Raw genomic sequence first — 20,487 nt, 5'->3', positions numbered from 1 at the left:
TATGAGCTATACTAAAGTATACAATGTGAGTGTCAGCATGTCATTCAAGGTTAATAGTACCATACCCCTCATTAGTGACCTGCAACTGCAAACTGAAACCTCTACATGCTCATATACGGCGTTAACAGCATGTGTTAGATATGTTGTCAGCTGAAGCTTACATTGGGTTCAGTCTAAAGGAATTGTTTTATGGGAGTGGTGCAATGGAGTGTTAACTGTCATTATGGCATTTGAATTGTGACATTTTTATATTACTAAAATAAACAATACATTTACAGCATTTATAAATCTAAAGTTAATTTTAACATACACTAATGTTATTTTTTTTATATATCAAAAGATGCATTAGTTAACATTAGTTAATGCACTGTGAACTAACAATAAACAGATTTTTTTATGAACTAATATTAACAAAGATTAATAAATGCTGCAAAGGTTTTAGGCACATAAGATGTTTTTTTACAAAAGCATTTGTCTTAAGATGGTTATTTATATCTTCAGCTTTGGTGTGTCAATAGGAAATATAAATGTTAGATTCTGAAACTTTACTTTTGCAAATAGAAAAGATTAGAATAGAATCCTGGCAGCAGCATTTTGAATGAGCTGAAGGTGTCAAATATTTTTTTGGGACGGCCAGTGAGAAGTCCATTGCAGTAGTCCATCCAACTGGTGATGAATGCATGAACAAGTCTTAACTGATACAAAAAAATCTTATTCTGGCTATATTTCTTAGATGATAGTAGGCTGATTGAGTTATTACTTTGATGTGACTACTGAAACTAAGGGCAGAAGGAGAACATAAAGGCAGCGTAAAGGTAATCCATGTGATTCAATGGATTTACTCATGTCTTCTTAGGTTATAGGTTCAGTTTTGGGTGGGAAATAAACCAAAATATATCTGTTTCAGTCTCATAGGAACAATACATTTCATTGCACTTCACGTATACATGTGCTGTAGCTTGAAAGTGTAGGACGCATTGAATTGACAAAAACACATATCGCCATCAATATGTCTTCATTTGTGTTCTGCAGAAGAAAGTCATGAGTTTGAGATGGCATAAGGATCCTTTAAAAACAGTAATGTGACGCGTGAGAGTGAATCTGAATCTGATTGAAAATGAGCTTTTATATATCAATTAAGTCTATAACTGAAATAACTGAGCAATGAAATATTCATAATCTGAAGCCTAATTTGTTTTTGGATATGAACAAGTTGCCTGTATATGTGAACTGCAGTATGTTATCTAGAAAGAAAGAAAGAAAGAAAAACAAAATTGATGGAAGAAGATCATCTAAATTCCATTACCTAATTTATATTATGCATTTCTATAAAAATGTTTTCAAGGATGTATCAGAATTCATCTTCTGGTTAATGATTAACTTCTGTATTAAGACCGATACTACCTCAGACTCTGGAGACCATCTGTGGCCATGTCAGAGCAGGATGCGACAGACCGATTTCCTGTTTTCCTTTCTTATGAGCTCATCTTTTGACATTGAGTATTTCACAATGACTGCCACATCATCAAAACATTTCATTCCCATAAGGTTCTGTTAATGAGCAAAATTAGAACAGGAAGGGTTATAGGACTTGTTTTTCAATCCAAACAGATGCAATGAATGTGAATAGTGATCGAGAGTGAACGATTCCTTTAACAGGCTTTGTAATATTAGGAAAATACCAGCCTTGTTGTTTCTTTTATACAACTGTATCTATAAATCATTTTGATTTTACACATTCCATAGTGAACCAGCAAAAATGACCCATGTGAACTTGAGGAAATACAAAACATGGCCAAGTTTGCGAAAACCCCCTTCTAATGAACAGTTTTGGCCATTTCAGCTACACCCATTACTAACAAGTGCACACACAAAAAAGCAGACAGCCATGCAAACCTTTTTGGCAAATGTTTAAAGTAGAACAATATGTACCTTTTATGTTCCAGCATGACAATGCCCCTGCCCTGTGCACAAAGCAAGGTCTATGTAGCGCTTGCCAAGTCTGGTGTTGAAGACCTTGACTGCCCTGCACAAAGTCCAGACCTAAATCCCTTTGAACACTTTTACAGTACGGTGAATTGTAACACCAACTGAGTGCCAGACTCCGTCGCCAACATGAGTGCATGACCTCACTAATGCTCTTGAGTCTGAATGGGAGCAAATCCCATTTGAGTTTAAACTTAAAACAGCAAAGGGAGGACCAACCCCCTATAATGGTTTGGAACTTAAGAGTTCAAAAATGTGTTCAGCAGTCACATATGGGCCGTACATTATATGTTCCATTGACTCCAAATGTTGTATTCTCAAATAATTACTCAAGAGATGAGTGTCTGGCTGTGAAGACAACAATCTGAACACCTCTTTGCTCATAAATCATCAATATGTGTGCGTGTCCTGCTGTGTTGTGGCCCAGCACTGCATGCAGGTTATTAAAACAGCATGTTTACTGCTCGGTTGCTTTCACATTAACAATCTAGTGGAACACAATAACCAACCGCACCCAGGGATCCAGAGAGCCCTTGTGTACAGTCCTCATAAACTGCTGCAGTGGTTTAAACTTCCTAGTTCTTTTCCATTCTAACACACATAGGGCACAAACTCTATTCACAGGGCAGAGCACTTTAAGTGAGCACTCTGAAGGGAACAGGGCATTACTACGCAACGACGAATGTACAATATGTGGCTGCCACTATATTTGCACTGAAATGTAACCTTGATAACTTAGCAAATGACAAGTCAAGTGGTTTTTATTGTCGTTCAACCATATACAGTTTGTACCATACACAGTGAAATGAGATAACGTTCCTCCAGAACCCAGGTGCTACATAAAACAACATAGGACAAACAGAGAACCACATGAGACTACACAGACTAAATAACATACCTATATAAAGTGTGAAACGTGTGCGAAACGTATGGGACAGTACAATAAATTACTAACAATGAACAGGACAATAGGCACAGTGAGAGACAGTGCAGTGCCGACCAGTACACAGTAGTGCAAAAGATGACAGTTTCTAAAATGCCAAATGTAAACATAACATACTATGAGATAGTGTTCTATGCACATAGCAGTTATTGAGGTAGCAGCCAGGTATAAAGTAACAATAATTAAAGTGCAACTCAGGACATGTGTGTGTGTGCCAGTCCAGTCTCTGGGTATTGAGGAGTCTGATGGCTTGGGGAAAGAAGCTATTACACAGTCTGGACATGAGGGCCCAAATGCCTCGCTACGTCTTGCCAGATAGCAGGAGGGTGAAGAGATTGTGTGCGGGGTGTGTGGGCTCATCCACAATGCTGGTTGCTTTGCGGATGCAGTGTTTTTTGTAAATGTCTTTGATGGAGGGAAGAGAGACCCAGATGATCTTCTCAGCTGTCCTCACTATCCTCTGTAGGGCTTTGCGGTCCGAAATGGTGCAAGTCAAATATGTGTCCTTTTTGTCTAGGTGGGTGAGGGCCAGATGGAGGGTGGTGGCGATGGCGTCGTCTGATGAACGGTTTGGACGATACGTGAACCGCAGTGGGTCTAGTGAGGGGGGCAGCTGGCAGCTTAATGTGCCTCATGACGAGCCTATCGAAGCACTTCATGATGATGGGTGGAAGTACAACGGGACATAGTCGTTGAGGCAGGACACTGAAGACTTCTTTGACATGGGGACGATGGTGGTGGCCTTGAAGCACTTTGGAATGACGGCACTACTCAGAGAGATGTTGAAGATGTCGGTAGCACACTGCCAGGAATGTTGTCTGGTCCAGCAGGCTTCTGTGGGTTGACTCTACGTAGAGTTTTCCTCACATCAGCTGTGGTAAAACAGAGCACCTGGTCGTTGGGAGGAGGGGTGGTCTTCCCCTCCTCCACGTCGTTCTGTGCTTCAAACCTAGCGTAGAAGTCATTCAGCGCATCTGGAAGGGAGGCATCTTTGTCACAGGCAACTGATGTTGTCCTGTAGTTGGTGATGGCCTGGATGCCTGCCACATGCGCCGCTTGTCACTGCTGTCCTGGAAGTGACTGTGGATTCTCTGGGCGTGTGCGCGCTTTGCCTCTTTGATCGCCCGGGACAGTTTGGCCCTCGCTGTTCTTAGGGCAGCCTTGTCGCCTGCTCTGAAGGCAGAGTCTCGGGTCCTCAGCAGCGCACACACCTCCGCAGTCATCCACAGCTTCTGGTTGGAGTGTTTGGTGATGGTCTTGGAGAAAGTGACATCATCAATGCACTTGATGATATAGCTGGTCTCTGATGCTGTGTATTCCTCCAAGTTCGAAGAGTTGCCATATGTTGCAGCCTCCCTGAACATTTGCCAGTCAGTACACTCAAAACAGTCCTGAAGAGCAGAGATGGCTCCTGCTGGCCAGGTTTTCACCTGCTTTTGGAGCGGTCTGTATGCTTGGATTAGCATAACAGAGATGTGGTCTGAGTAGCCAAGGTGGAGGCGGGACTCCGTCCGGTATGCGCCTGGGATGTTTGTGTAAACAAGATCAAGCGTGTTCGCCCCTCTCATTGCAAAGTCCACATACTGATGGAATTTAGGGAGCACTGTCTTGAGATTTGCATGGTTGAAATCTCTGGCAACAATAAACAGTCATCAGGGTGGCAAATTGTGGCAACTAAAACTTTTGTTAAATTTGTTTTAGATTGTGTGTTGTTGTGTTTTATAACAAACAAACAAACAAACATGAAAATATGCAACCTATACTTTGCGCTGATAGTCCTTTAAAATCCCAGGTAAACCATCATATGTTTGCTAACGTGCACTCTTCTGAAGGTATACAGTTGCACACTTACAATTTAACGACCTTGGTCATTACAAGTGGTGTCCCCTTTCCGTAGTGTCCTTCTAGGGGCCAAATATATCATTTGGAATTTGACCACACTCACTTCCTTCATGATCTAATTCCAGCTCATTACTTCCAAACATTTCCATTATAAATAACAAATAGATGGGTTTAGGGGGCCTGGGTAGCTCAGCGAGTATTGACGCGGACTACCACCCCTGGAGAATTGAGTTTGAATCCAGGGCGTGCTGAGTGACTCCAGCCAGGTCTCCTAAGCAACCACATTGGACTGGTTACTAGGGAGGGTAGAGTCACATGGGGTAACCTCATGGGGTTGTGCATGGATCGGAGGGTAGCATTAGACTCCCATGTTGTGAGTCTCCACGAGTCAGGCGCAGCAATGTCATAAGATGTGCAGATTGAATGTCTCAGAAGCGGAGGCAACTGAGACTTGTCCTCAGCCACCCGGATTGAGGTGAGTAACCGCATCACCGCAAGGACCTTAGTAGTGGTAATTGGGCATTCCAAATTTGGAGAAAAAGGGGATAAATTAAAATAAAAAAAAATAGATCGGTTTAATTTCAGTGCTCGAAATGAGGGTTGGGCGTGGGGAACCCTATACAACAACAACAAAAAAAAGAAGCAACTTGTAGTATTCCTGATGTTTTATTAAAACTAGAATATTAGAAACATGGAAGTCATAAATAAATAATTAAAAAAATATATTATTATTCTGACACAATGTGATATTCACTGGGTTTTCATCCAAATGTTTCCCTTCAAGTGCATTTCTAAATATTTGACAAAATATAATGTTAATCATGTTGACTAATGCAAAACTCTAGAAAATACACTTCTGCCTAGCACAAATACTTTTAAGGAAATATTTAGTTTATGCGTATATCAAGCATTTCCAATTAGGTTTGGTTAAGCAAAATTTTAAAATTAGCATAAGAATAGTTGGATAAACACCCAGATATTGTCCATTGACACCCAGTTTTCATGAGCAATCCAAATTAGATTTTTTTCCATCTGAAAATTCTAAACACACAAAATGCAACACACACACACGCCACTTCCTGATGGAATTTTCAGATGCGATTTAGTAACACTGGCAGAGTGGATCCTCATTTTTACCTCAAAAGAATGGCAAAATATAATTCTTCTTTGATACACCTAATTTACTGACATTAAATTATTGTTTATCTTAAAACTTAACATTGCTAATTAATATGCACACAATTAACATGCATACAGACTTTCTGGAATTTATCTAATGCTACATGTTAGCTCAATATCAAATAGTTATAGTACTTGTATATAGGATGCTATTTGGAAAAATATCTTTGTCCATCTATTAATCTTTGGCTGTGACCAGCGACATAAAATACACAAGTCATCCAAATAAATGAAGGGACTAAGGAGACCCCCATAGAGCTTGCACACAATCCAAAGACTTTCATTTTCAGGTACGTCTGTGAAATCAGGCTGAACAGAAAAGACACAAACCGCTGCTGTTCTGTTTCATATTGCACTTTATTTATTTCTACAGAACTTTTAGGATCTAGAACGGTCTCTAGAATGTAATGACAGAACCGTCAACCTTCACTGTTGCAGGTCATTCATTGCTTTACCCCTCTTTCATCCACTCTTTCCTTCACATTTTTGAGCAAGTAGTGCATTCTCAGAGTAAAAACAAAAACAAATATAACACAATGATGTGAATTTTTGTGCTAATGTTACATACATAAAGTGAAATCTTTTGATACAGACAGATCTATGGACTATTAAAGGACAAAAACACAAATAGGAGGAAAAGAAAACACAAAAGACCCAGACTACTACAAAAATAAATGTCTCTGGAATGATGTGGAAATTGTTTATGGTATTGGTGGCAGTGTATGCTGTGATTAGCTCCACTGATGGAGACTCTGAGAGTGGCAGGTGTGGATAGGCCATGTGATGAAGCATCCAGCTCACATAACAGCAACATCAATGGTCCAGGATCCGAAGGTTTCCGGACACAATTTTATTTTCCAACATGGAGCCAGCTGGAATGTCAATTCGGTCTCCATGGTTAGCTATGATGATGACAGTTCCCTGGAGAGGATAGAGGAATAATCAGGCTGGATTTTTACCATATTTTAGAGCAAAAAACATAGCTGTTCTGAGCGGTACAGTCTTGGGTCTAAAATCTCTCACATTGAGACTGTAAATAGTGTGTATTCTGTCACTATTTGTCCAGACTTAGAATTATTAACAAACTGTTCTATTTTTGCACTGCATGTAGCTTTTTAATGCAAGAATGAAGTTTGGCCTGAACAGCCCCTTAAACAGCCCCATACATTTTAAAGAGAGAATCACCATTTAAAGTGAAAAATATGTTTAATATATGGTTTAGATTCTGTCCAAAATCATTTTAGCTCAGTATGATAATCTCATTTACAGTAATCTTGATATCACATTAAAACAATTAATCCACAGGCCACACCTTAAATATCAGACACAAATATCTGGTGGCGTGGGTGTATAATAATAAGCCAGTAACTCACATACACAGTTCCTGTAGAAATCTCTGCCACCATTGATGCTAAACTTAATGCAAACAGTCCTAGTGGAAACTGACTGATCTATTAAAACTGCAGAATCTATTAAACATGTTTTCATGCTTTAAACTGTATACTACTGAGCTCCTTAAATAACAAGGAGGGATTATTTTGGATTCCCTCGCAATAAAATTAAACATGGTTTTACTATAGTAATATTATAGTAACCTTAATAGTGGTAACCATGTTTTATTTTGGTGGAAACTATGGTTCTACTATAGTACAGTAATATTGTAGCAACCATGACTATTCTTTGGCACAAACCATGGTTTGGATACAATAAACCATGGTTTTACTAGTAATTATTTAGTAAATACCATGGTTTAACTATAGTTACTGTAGTAAAACCATGGTTGATTTCTATAAAGGGTTTTAGGGTTATAAGGATTATACTAACACGATTCATTGTTGAACTATGGTTTTTATAGTAAAACCATAGTAACCACAACATTTTGATTTTTATTCCCATGTTTTTCTTTTTCCTGTTACTACTTTGGTTTCACAAAAAAATAAAGGTTGCTGTAGTAAAACCATGGCAAATTTTGTGATCAATATGGTTTTACAACAAATACTGTAGTCAACTATGGTCACTATAGTAAAACCATAGCTTGTTTACGGCAAGGGAACCAAAATATTGGGAATGCAAAACTACTGCAAAGGGGCAAAAACCTTTTGTGAGGTAATTGAAGACTATTGCGAGTCGACGCAAAACTATTTAATAAAGAAAATAAAAGGGGCTCAGTAGTTGCCTGCTCTTACCTTCAGAGAAACCTGCTTTCCGAATGTCACATCTCCAGACACCGTCAAGTGATCCAGCTCCAGCATGTCTGGAATGCTCTCGAATCGTGTGAGATATTCCTGAACCTAAAAGAAGGGATCTGGATTGAAGATTACAACTTGATAAAAAGGGCTAAATAGGTCTTTTTCAAATCTAAAATGACCAAAGTAGTATTTTGGTAGGGGCTTAGGAAGTTACCATAAAGATATAAACACATGAGTGTAGCAATATTAATTGTACGCTAAATAAGAAAAAGCACATTGTAGGTCAAATACAAAGGACACTAATTAATCACACTATATAACAAGTCTAGAGAGGATCACCATGGGTTTTGAAATTATGTAAATGTGTTGTATATGCTTCCTTTAGGTTTAGTACCTTGGTGAAGGAGCTGCCCAATTTGACATGAGGAGTAGTGGGAAACTCACGCTTCTCACTCATGGTCAGAGAGCCTGCCTCCAGGCTGTACAGGTTGGACATTACCAATAGAAGGTCAGATGTGGTTTTGACAGGCAAGAAGCGACTGCGGGGCACGTTGATGCCCAGGGCGTTATCAAAGCACTTGATGGCAGCGCCCACTGCAGTCTCCAGCTGAATTACATTCAGACCCCCATTAAGAGTCTGAGAGAGAGAGATATAAGAAAGCTCCAATTCATGAATACACATTATCTTGAGTTCTTTCATTAAACTCTACATGTTACAAGCTGCTAGGTCCTTGAGTGTTAGCTAATCAACTCAAGTACTTCCTCTTTGTCTAGCATTTCAATTGTCAATTGTTAATTGCTGGTAAGCCAGTCTAACAGCAGGATGCTACAAGAGTTTTACTGAAATCCTCCCCCTCCCCAGCACCACTTGTCTAGATCAACACTCTGTGTAAGCAGATCATGTGCACCAATTTGAAACCTACCAACTTGTCAAATCCATTATAATCAAGAGTTGTCATCACTGAAATATTGTTTTTATGTGGGCAGTTAACATGTCACAGCTGTGAAGGCAGTGTCCTGAAAAGTGACATATAGTACTCTAGGTCGATTTATACTTCTGCATCGTACCTACACTATGTGTAAAAAATATATACGCGTCTCCAAAAATGTATCTGTGTGATGCATCAACATGGACCACAACAGTAGTGATTGGTCTGCTTTGTAACCACAGACCACCTATCAGGATGACAAAAAACAAGATATCTGGGGTAGTGTAAAATGTATTTTATTTTAATAAGAGATTATCTGCTGTTTTTATATTCTGTGTATTTTTAAAGTTACAAACGGAAACGTGACAAAAAGCCACAACCGTTTACAACTTATAAACTCAATGATGTTTGCTCAGGGCTTTTATGCGGTATACTGTATATTTGGTATGTGGGTGTGGCAGATGGGTTTTATTCTCCAGAAATTTCCGATCTGTATGATGTTTGATAGTATGGTGTACAGTAAATAATCATATTTCATGAGTCATGAAAATGGAACACTTCTAATTGGTTAGCATATTAAAAAGCACCTGTTGAAAGCTGGTTATTTTGCCCATATGAATGGCAAATTCCAGCTTTTAAGTTTAAAATGACACCCATTGTGTGTTGGTCAAGGGAGTAGATATTAATTCATTTGACCAAAGTATGGTCAAGCACGGTGCATCAAAAGTATGCTAAAATACATATGCATGATTTATTAAGCGACTCAAGAACAAAGATAACAGTACAGGAGCAAGAGGGATTGGGTGTAAAGAAATCAGGGAATGGTTCTAGAATCCCACACTCTCTGCTGAAACTACTCTATTGTATCAGGAACAACACTGGCTATTCATACACACACACACACACACACATAATTTCTCATGGTTACCTTTCATTTCTGTAGTCTTCTGTGATGGACTAAGAACAAAGAACCCAACAGAATTCATTTTTACCAAATTATATAGACGTTCTTCTCTATCTATTAGCTTTTGAATCTAGGGAAACATTCAGGCTGATTCTGTGTATTATTATCATCATCCATAAAACACTCAACTGCACACTGTGATCGCAGTCTACATTTCTAGGAGTGCTAAACTATTAATATCAAGAACAAAACAGACACAGAGCACACATATGAAAATTAAGAGTCTTGCCTCCAAAGCATCTGCTTTTGAAAGTGCTGGTATAAAGTGTTTTATAAGTGGGTTTCATTCAGAAGTGCAATCTCCGCAAAGGAGACTGCTGAAGCACAGTTTTACAGGGTCTCCTGAGGCCTGATGAATGAATCAGGGTCTCTCTTTTTTACCTAGGGCTTAACAAAAGAAAGACAGTAAAAGAATGTGAGAGAGTGCAAGAAAGAAAGGAGGAATAATGAAAGAGAAGTTCTCTTGCGCACAGTTATAGAGTAAATAGTGTTTTAGAACAAATTGAAGTGATTGCAAGTGATTTTTTTCAATAAAATGACATGCAGAAAACATCCCTATTACCAGTCAGATATAATTGAAATAGGTGATATGATATATCGGACCTGTCTTTGTAACAGCCCTAGGCTTGATAAACAGTGAAAACAATAACCAGATTCTTAATTTAGCTGAACAGAAGACTTGTCTGCCTGTCAATCACTCTGGGTTTGGGACGTTAAGGATGGGACTCTTTTTGGCTGACCAATGGAAGACTGGTGGTGTGTTCAGGAAACTTGTTTTAAAACGAATATATATATAAATTGTTAATAAAAAAAATTTACCCGTACATTTCCAAAATATAAAAAAAGATAATCCCATTCTACCATATCAAATACCTTTTCTACACCAAGTGAGATTTACATTTATTAATTTGTCAGACACATTTATCCAAAGTGAAATTGGACGGTAACTCTTGCACTCGCTTGGATCTTTGTCCTTTTTAAGAATCAGACTGGTCCGGGTTTACACCATGGTTGGCGGAAGCTTTCCATTCTTTAATGATTCAGTATAAACTTCTAGAAAAAGAAAGAGTAAGTTCTGTAGCATAAGAGATTCCAAGATTATCTCAGAATCAAAAGAATTCCTTTGCTCAGTCCATCAGTTTAGGAAGTTCTAGTAGTTTCACAAAGTTTCTAATATCATCATCAACAGACGAAGAATTATAGAGATCAAGATAGAATTCTTTAAAAGCATTATTAATATCAATGGCTGAGGTAAACATTTCACCACCAGCAGATTAATTGAGGGAATGGTAGTAAAAGACTCCGTTTTATATATCTAGCCAGAAGCTTCCCTGCATTGTCCCCTGACTCAAAGTATGACTGTCTTGCACTGAACAGCCAAAACTCCACCTTAATCAATTCCCTGAGGCCATTAGACAACATTCGGTGCTTCAGCTCTGCCTCGGCACTTTTAATATTTCCTTCCAATTCCACAAGTTCTTGTGCTATGATCGGACCCCTAAGAATAGCTTTTAAGTGCCTCCCAAGCCAAAACATCAGGGCGTGATCAGAGACTAAAATGTTTCCAATTGAGCAATCAACAAGAGATGAAATGAGGGATTTAGATATATATATATATATATTCTAGAGTAAATCTTATGGACTGATGAAAAAAAAAAAAAAAGTATAGTCCCTACCAGATGGGTTCAAAAGTCAAATGTGTAAGATATTTACACATCCTGTGAAGCTCAAGGGGGCGTCCATCAAAAGATTAAAAGTCTCCACCCAATATTATATCATGAGGGGTGCCAGCGGCTTGCAACATCCCTTCTAGATCAATAAAAAAAGCCCTGATCATCAACGCAAGGTGCATAAATATTAGCCAGAATAAGACTTTGTCCCTGAATTTCAGCTAAAACAATAATGACTCTTCCTAATTTATCTTTACTCTGTTTGAGACATTTGCATTGTAGATATTTACTGATCAGTGTAATTACTCCCCTGCTCTTACTCGAGCAAGCACTATAATAAAATTTCCACCCCATATCTTTCCAAATTTTTCAGCTTCCTGCATAGAAAGTGTTTCTTCAAGAAACGAACCTATCATATTTCTTACACTGAAGAGAAATAACCTTCCTTCTTTTTATGGGGTGCCCCAGCCCATTCACATTCCATGTGGAGAGAGATAACCCACTCATATTAGTATTTGACATATAAGAAAAAATAGATTGTATGTCAAAAACAAGATTATAAAACAACTTTTCAACATTGGTGCGACCATCAAAACCCAAACTTCCCCCAGAAAAAACAATCAAGAAAAAAGAAAAAGGTGTGCAACTACTCAAGTCCGGTGTTTCCATACAATATTGTGAGACAGAATTACACAGCAAAAGATAATCTATAAAACAAACTCCAGCCAATAGGTGGAATAAACACAAAAGCTGTGTTAAACAACAAAATAAATTCCAGCCGCTAAGCGGAACCAGCACAAAAAAAAAGCACTTCATTTCTTCAAGTGAATGTTCAGTGAGCCGGTCCACTCGGCTGCAAAGTGAGTACTGCAAGATGACTGTGGAATAATTAAGGCTTCTCAACAACTTCTCTGGGCGATGTAGCTTGCTGTGTCATCACAAAGCAAAGCTGCTCCTTGTTCAAAGGATGTGTTCTTTAGGAATGTGTTTTTTCTCTCTAATCTCACGTTTCACACGTAGCTCAAACATGTATGTCACCCCCATATAAGGTAAAGAACTATTTCATTGGTGGGGGTCCAGTGGAATGTGGTTTTTCTGGAACATATAACCGAATGCTGAACAATAAACGTTGCAGAAGGATTTGATACCATTGGTTCTCTGTGTCATTTCTTTCTTCCCTCAGCTGAGCCGTATCGAGACGGGGATTGCAGATCAACAAAATAAATTAAATACATTGGATGACAAAATTATTTAACAATGACTTACTCCATTGACCTTATGAAGGACATTGCTTGTAATATTTACATGCTAAATATTCTCTGAAATAAATTAATAATAAATTAACATGAACATGACATTTTTGTAATTCAAAATTTATGAGCTGTAAATCACATTTGGCTGCAGGTTTCAAGTGAAATGTACAGCTGGGGGCACCAAAAGCAACTAAAATGGTGTCGCTTTCAGATGTGGTTTTAAGGTGAATTTTAGATTAATTTTTTTTTTAGACATACCTCCCTAACTTAAAATGTTTTGCCTGAACCTAACCTCTAGCTTTGTTTTAAAAAAGACATCCTTACCAAGTCAATGCTTAAATCTAACCATTAGTGTTTAAAAATGAAGAAGCGAAATGAAAAAAGCACTTTTTCTGAAGCAACTACTTAATTTTGTGCTGCTTCAATGATTCTTTAATGTCACACCACACAAGCTATCTGTGTTGGAAAAAAAGCATTAAAAAGTATTGTTTTTTAAAAGATATGTTTGAGTTAAAGTGTGTCGATATCATAAAATAGGTTCTGAGTAATAGAGAGAAAATTACGCATTTATTAAGTCATAATCAGCCATTTAGGTCATGATTTGAGTATAAGTGAATAAAACCAACAGTGTACATTTCACCTGGAAACTGCAGGGAATTGTACCTGAAGACACGGTTAACAAGTTTTGCAAAAATTTACGTAGAGTCACATTTTCACTATGAGACCAGGTTGGCCTAATTGACAGCATTTGTGGCATAATATTGATTACCATAAAAATAAAATATTACTTGTCCCACTTTCAAAAAGCAAAAGTCTAGGTTACAGTGAGGCACTTACAACGGAAGTGAATGGAGCCAATCTGTAAACATTTAAATACTCTGTTATAAAAGAATTGCCACAAGATGTAAACAATATGTATGTTAACATGATTTTAGAGAGACAAAATCAGTTATTGTCCCTTTCTGTGTAAATTTATGTCTAATTTTACTATTTCATTGCATGACGAAGTACCGCCATAAACCCTAAAACGACTGTAAAAATGGTGATTTAAACAACTTTAGAAGCTAAAATACACAAGAATTAAGTGCTTTTATAAAATTATAAGCTTCACATTTCTGCCTTCAACCTTCCAAAACTGGTCTGTATTAACTTCCATTGAAAACTGTAACCTTGATTTTTGCTTTTTTTAGAGAAAAAAAAAAGCAGAAAAGTTGAAATGAACTTTTGTGGTAATCAACATTATGCTACACATACTGTACGCACAGTAACAAAAATGTTGTTTCTGGTTCACACCCGTTACCACATTCCAGCTGCTGAAATGTACAACAAAATATTTAAAAAATGAAAACTAAAACAATTATAATAATTCAATCTACACACTTAAATTAAAATAATAAAAAAAAAAACACGTATAAATAAAAAGCTCCCACAAAGTCACAAAAACTCAAAAAGACCACAAAATCACCACATCAGCTGAGTCAGAAAGTTGTTTGCATAGTAAACATTTTAGAACAGTTTCAAAATCTTCCAGAGACTTGATAGGAAACAACACAGTGCTTAAAAGGTTTATGGAGGTAACAAAAGGCTTTTAAAAGCTCAAATTCACCTCTCACAGACATAAAAACTTCAATACAGGGTGCTTTAAAACAGAGCCATTTAGGCTACTGCAAAGTAATGAGGTAGGAATACTTTAACGGGAATAACAACAATTTCCCTTTGGTTTACTTCAGAAAAATACATGCAAAAATGAATCTGAATATTTCCTGCATTTATGAATTATTTTCCTTCTTTGCATTTATGAACACAAAGAAGGCATAACATAAACCATTTTATCTAAAATATGTCCTAGTCCTCAAACCTCCCCCTTTAAACCTTTGAGTCCAGGTTTTCAACTGCTTTGTTTCCTTACCTTAGGGTTGACTATGATCTCCATGTCCATGGCATTTTGTTCCTGCAGTCTCTTTATGGCAGACAGGGAGATCCACAGGTTGTTAGTGTTGAAGATCTTAAATTTTGTGACCGATTTGAATTCATCAACATGAGCCTTCGGAACCTGCGCAATCTCCAGTAACCGAAGCTTACCATCATACTGAATGAGTGTACCTCCCTGGAGAACACATGAAAACAATACAAGATAGGTCTCCAGTACTACACAAATAAGACCTCATTTACTTGTATGCATATGGTTAGTTGATACATAACATGTCCATGAGCTTTTTAAGAGGTGATCAATATTTTAGATTACCTTTACATGAACGTTTAAAGGCAAGTGAACATTTTATGTGCCGTGACTGGTCGAAATCTTTGCCTTCACTATTTAAATAGCTGCGCCCTGAGAATAATTTTTTTTTAAAGTACAAACATTCCATCTCTCAATTAATGAGGTCATTTAGAAAGATTACAGCATGTCACGTAGCAGGACATGTCAACTTTAATGTCAACTACCCATTCAAATCTTCTTAACTTAAAAGCCAATGAATCAACTTTTAAGGAAATAAATCTATATTATCAAATTACTTGGACAGAAAGATTGTTTGTTCTGTTAATCTTTTTAACAGCGACCTATAGTCTAGAGCTATTAGTAATGAATCTCTGAACTCAAATTAGCTCTACATATAAAGATATAGGATACAGGGATCAGTGAACTTTATAATGCACAAATAATATTGTCTCACCTTAACATCTGCTCTGGTCTTGTCTGTGACCTCCATGATGAACTCGCAGCGTTTGCCATTGGGATGGCCCACCAGGTGATTCAGTATGTACAGGTCTACAGTGGCGCCCAGGTTATCGATGTTAGAGACAAAAATGTATTCTTTCCCTTCAGCGATGAGCTGCTCCAACAGACCAGAGTTAAAAAAACTGCTGTAAATGTCACCGTGACCAGGAGGATACCACACATCCGCATTCTCTCCTGTCATACCCATGTCCTTAGCAACCGGCAACAGTGACTCCTTATTTATCCGTGGATACCTGGAAAGACCAGAGAGATTATCTTTAATCTTTACTTAAGTAAGTTTGTTTCACCACTGATTCTTGAAATAAAGGACATGTCCAACATACAAAGTCTTTTGTTAAAAATCAAGAAATTCATAATAAAAAAAAAAATATTGTAAAAGTTAAATCTAAAAAGGAAACTATTTTACTACTTATATTTTCAAATAATTTAATTAGAATTCTTTAAAATGCACGCTTTATACTTGGAAGCACACGCATATAACCTGTCCTCAGCAAGGTCATGATGTTAAACTGCCAAACAAAGTGTTTAAAAATGCCAAAAATTTAACAAATATAAATATGAAATGAAAGGTAGGGCATCAAACAATACATAAAGTAAACTTGAAAATACATGTTTTCCAAAAACAACAACTGCCTTTGAAAGATGTCTCCTCACTTTGCGACAACTCAGTCCGATTATTTGTAATTTATTTGGTCACGCCCCCTTTTAAAACAACAAAAACTAGTGTTGTGTGAGGGACCGACCAAAATATCAGTGTTAATTCATCTTTACCCCCATTTGAAACTGGTGCGCGAGACATCTTTGTTAACATGAGCGCACCTGACACTATTACATGATTTGTGCAGTTTGCGCTGCGGTGCCTGCCAAAAGTTTAAACAGGAGTAAGTAATTTGCTTGCACTCATGTTGCAGCTGAGTGGACCGGCTCAGTGAACGGCTTGGCTTGACTGTTTGAAGAATCGCCCTTTTTGCGCTCTTTTTATTTTGTAGAGTAACAACCTTCAGGACAGTTTGTGGATGAATCTACACACCCTTTGTGTTTATTCTGCCTATTGGCTGGAATTTGTTTTATAGATTATTTTTATAGATTATTTTACGGAGTAATTCTGTCTCACAAAATGATATTGAAACACCGGACTTGAGCAACCCGACGGAAAGGTTGTCTTGGGTGTTCTCGTAGGCGAACATGGACTGTTTGAGTTTGGAAGGATGGACGCCAGTTGGCATTGTCATGTGTGGGGTTAATGTGCACATTTAACATTTTTCTGTTTTTTTTTGTTGTTTTTTTTCTGTTCAGGATGTTCGGGGCTTGGTCGGAATGTGGTCTTTATAATCTTGCCTTTGACACATGATCTATTTCCAACATAATCCTGAATTCCAACAAATGCTAAAAGGCTGAAATCAATGTCAATATGGAGACCACCTGGTCCTCAGTATCTTAAGGGCCAGATCATACAGTATGCCTCATTCACCAACAAATTCAAAGCACAAGAACTCGTGGAATTGGAAGGGAATATTAAAAATGCAGAGGCAAGAGCTGAAGCGCCGAATGTCATCTACTGGCCTCAGAGAATTGACCCGATTGAAATCCAGATATCACACTATTTTGTCGTGGAAGGTGGAATTTTGGCTATTCAGGGCAAGACAGTCATACTTTCAGTTGTGGGACAAAGCAGGAAAACATCTGGCTAGATATATAAAACAGAGAGAGTCTTTTTCTATCATTCCCTCAGTGAAATCTGCTGGTGGTGAAATATTTACCTCAGCCATTGATTTTAATAATGCTTTTAGGGGGGGATGGTAGACCAGTTTGTAAAAATACTGACTACCACCCCTGGAGTTCACGATTTCGAATCCCAGGGTGTGCTGAGTGACTCCAACCAGGTCTCCTAAGCAACCAAATTGGCCCGGTTGCTAGGGAGGGTAGATTCACATGGGGTAAACTCCTCGTGGTTGCTATAATGTGGTTCGCACTTGGTGGGGTTGGGCATGGATGCCGCGGTAGATTGCGTGAAGCCTCAATACGCGAAATGTCTCTGCGGTAACTCGCTCAAGCCACGTGATAAGATTCGTGGGTTAACTGTCTCAGACACAGAGGCAACTGAGATTCGTTCTCCACCACAAGGACTTAAGAGCGCACTTGGAATTTGGCATACCAAATACGGAGAAAATAAATAAATAATGCTTTTAAAAGAATTCTATCTTGATCTCTATAGTTCCACGTCTCCATGTACTGATGAGGATATTAGAAACGTTGTGGAATTGACGTCTGAGCAAAAAATATTTCTCTTGATTCTGAGATCAACTTGGGAGGAGCTTGGCGAGTTAATTAAGGCCTTGCTGACATGCAAGGCTCCGGAATCAGAAGGCTTTGCCGCTGAGTTTTTTTTAGATCTTATGCGACAGAACTGACTCCACTTTTGCTAGAATTTATAAGGAATCATTAAATAATGGAAAGCTTCCACCAACCATGATGCAGGCCCGGATAAGTCTGACTCTTAAAAAGGACAAATTTGGGGCCGTAACCTTTCTGATAAATTTAGGCATTTCATTAATGTCATGTGGTCAGTGGCGAACGATCAGAATCTAGTCGCTGCCATCTCTCTTGACATCGAAAAGGCATTTTATATGGTAGAATGGGATTATCTTTAAGAATTTGAAAATGTACGGGTTCAGGAATACTTTTATTAGGAGGATTAAATTAATTTATAGACACCCAGTAGCATCGGTTCAAACTAATTGATTCATTTCAGATTATTTTACTCTGGATAGGGTACACCACATTCAGGGGCAGCCGCGATAAGAAATGAGGATGATTTTCCAGGGGTGGTGGAAGGAGGTGTGGCGCATAAGATTTTGCTTTACGCAGAATATATTTTTGTATTTGTGTCCGACCCTACTAGATCCATGCCTTGCCTCCACAGAATTATTTATGTTATAAAAAAAAAAAAAAATTACATTTCTTGTTGCACTTAAATCTGTTTTGTATAGTATTCTGATGATAGTGAAACTTTGTAATATGGCACTTTTTGTACCACTGTCTCCTAAGATGATTCGCTGATGTTTTTCCTCTTTTGTAAGTCGCTTTGGATAAAAGCGTCCGCCAAATGAATAAATGTAAATGTAAATGTAATAACGTTTTTAAAAATTCTATTTCTCAGGATACAGAGTGAATTGACCTAAATCCGAAGCTTTGGTTCTGACAGCATACTGCGCGGTAACTGCTTTTCAGACCTACATAAGATTTTGTTTTATTATTATGCATTCGGTCTTAGATATTTGGCTCATTGCTCGCTCCCACCAAAGAGAGCCCCTCCCTGGTTTCGAACTGAACAGGAAGTTCTTGCCCCTATTTCGCCATTGCAAAGTCTTTCTATCAAACTAATCAGAGGAGTTAAGTTACACCCCGTTATCTCGCATTTGCACTAGGTATGGACAAAAGTGTCTGAAGTGTTTAATTACTTTTAATTAATTTGTATACATTTATTTAAATGTATCCACGAGCATATGGCTGAACCCAAAATTATGTATTAATAAGTCCCCTTTCTGCAGGACAGAGTGGATTGTAAGTGAGGTAATACGCTCGGTGACCTATATGAGAGTGGAGTGTTGAGATCCTTTAAAAATATGGTTCAACATTTTGGGATTCCCAGGTCTCAGTTCTTTAGGTATTTACAGCTGCGCCACCTGCTCTGTACTATTTTTGGGAGTAGCATACACACCCCTAAAGCAGCAGATACTCTGGGAGTGGTAGTTACTGCTTTTGGAAAAGGTCATGATGCATCAGTGTATTACTCTCTGCTAATTCAAAGTCTGGGGGACAGAGCATCAGCTTCTCTCAAGAGATTATGGGAGAAAGATTTAAACTTGGTATTGGAGAAGGGAGTATGGGATTCTAAAACAAAAAACGTCATGCAAATGGGCGCCATATGCAATATAAGGTTTTACATCGATTCTATTGGACCCCCTCTAGGCTTGGTCTTAAAAGACACACCCACCTGCTGGCAATGCCAATCGGAGATGGGGACACAACCCATGTTTTCTGGTGGTGTGTTAAGATCAAAGAATTTTGGTTGAGGGTTCAGAGTTTTGTGTGTGACGTATTGGGCACTCAAATTGAATTTTGCCCCAGACACTGAATTTTAAGTGATGGGGCAGTCATTAATATAGGGGATAAATACATAAAGAATTGGGTCCTGGCCAGTGTTATGATCAGCAGACGGGTTATTCTTAGAGGATGGAAGTCGCCTGGAGCGCCCTCATTTCGAGAGCGGTGCACGGAGATGGGCAGGGTAGCGGCATTTGAGATGTCGTATAGAAGGCAGGGCAATCTGGGGCTATTTGATAGAAAATGGGGCAGATATCTGGCCTTTTTGGAAGGCTCACAGGTAAGGGGCAGTGGAGAGGGATCTCTAGTTTTCAATGTGTGGGTTTAATTGTATTGTTTTTTTTTTTAAATGTGCTTTTTATGTTTTTTGTATGTTTCTAAATATTATTATGATCACTGGGGTGCATGTCGGGTGGGGGTGGGATGTTCGGGGGGAAGGGTTTAATTTTATATGATTTTATTCTGCATTTTTTGTTATGTTTATTTAATTTGTCGTTTGGAATCAATAAAAATTGTTAATAATAAAAAAAAACACCAACACACAAAAATAATTCAAAAACACGGACAAAGTTGGTCTGTTCCTTGAAACACGGGTAAGAAAAATACACTGCTTAAAAATGTACAAGTGCTTTCAGAGGGGCTCTATAATCTACTCTCACTCCTGCATTACAGGCTTATTCAGGTC

General features: G+C 38.1%; 1 protein-coding gene across 4 annotated transcripts in view; it reads right to left on the bottom strand.

Annotated features, from left to right (window-relative positions):
* Positions 1-6,294: 6,294 nt before the first annotated feature.
* The window catches only part of LOC127662869 (UTP--glucose-1-phosphate uridylyltransferase), a 43,034-nt gene continuing 28,841 nt past the window's right edge, over positions 6,295-20,487 (bottom strand). For all 4 annotated transcript variants that reach the window (XM_052154254.1, XM_052154253.1, XM_052154257.1 and 1 more), the window contains exons 6-10: positions 15,631-15,928; positions 14,865-15,062; positions 8,534-8,776; positions 8,137-8,241; positions 6,295-6,871 (exon numbers count right to left, since the gene is read on the bottom strand). In XM_052154254.1, coding sequence (XP_052010214.1) covers positions 6,764-6,871; positions 8,137-8,241; positions 8,534-8,776; positions 14,865-15,062; positions 15,631-15,928 — 952 coding nt within the window. In that variant the 3' untranslated portion in view covers positions 6,295-6,763. The remainder of the gene's footprint in view (positions 6,872-8,136; positions 8,242-8,533; positions 8,777-14,864; positions 15,063-15,630; positions 15,929-20,487) is intronic.

The sequence above is a fragment of the Xyrauchen texanus genome, chromosome 22 (assembly GCF_025860055.1).
Source record: "Xyrauchen texanus isolate HMW12.3.18 chromosome 22, RBS_HiC_50CHRs, whole genome shotgun sequence".
Classification (NCBI taxonomy): domain Eukaryota; kingdom Metazoa; phylum Chordata; class Actinopteri; order Cypriniformes; family Catostomidae; genus Xyrauchen; species Xyrauchen texanus.
Note: the sequence above shows the minus strand (reverse complement) of the source record. Positions and strands in the feature narration are given on the sequence as shown.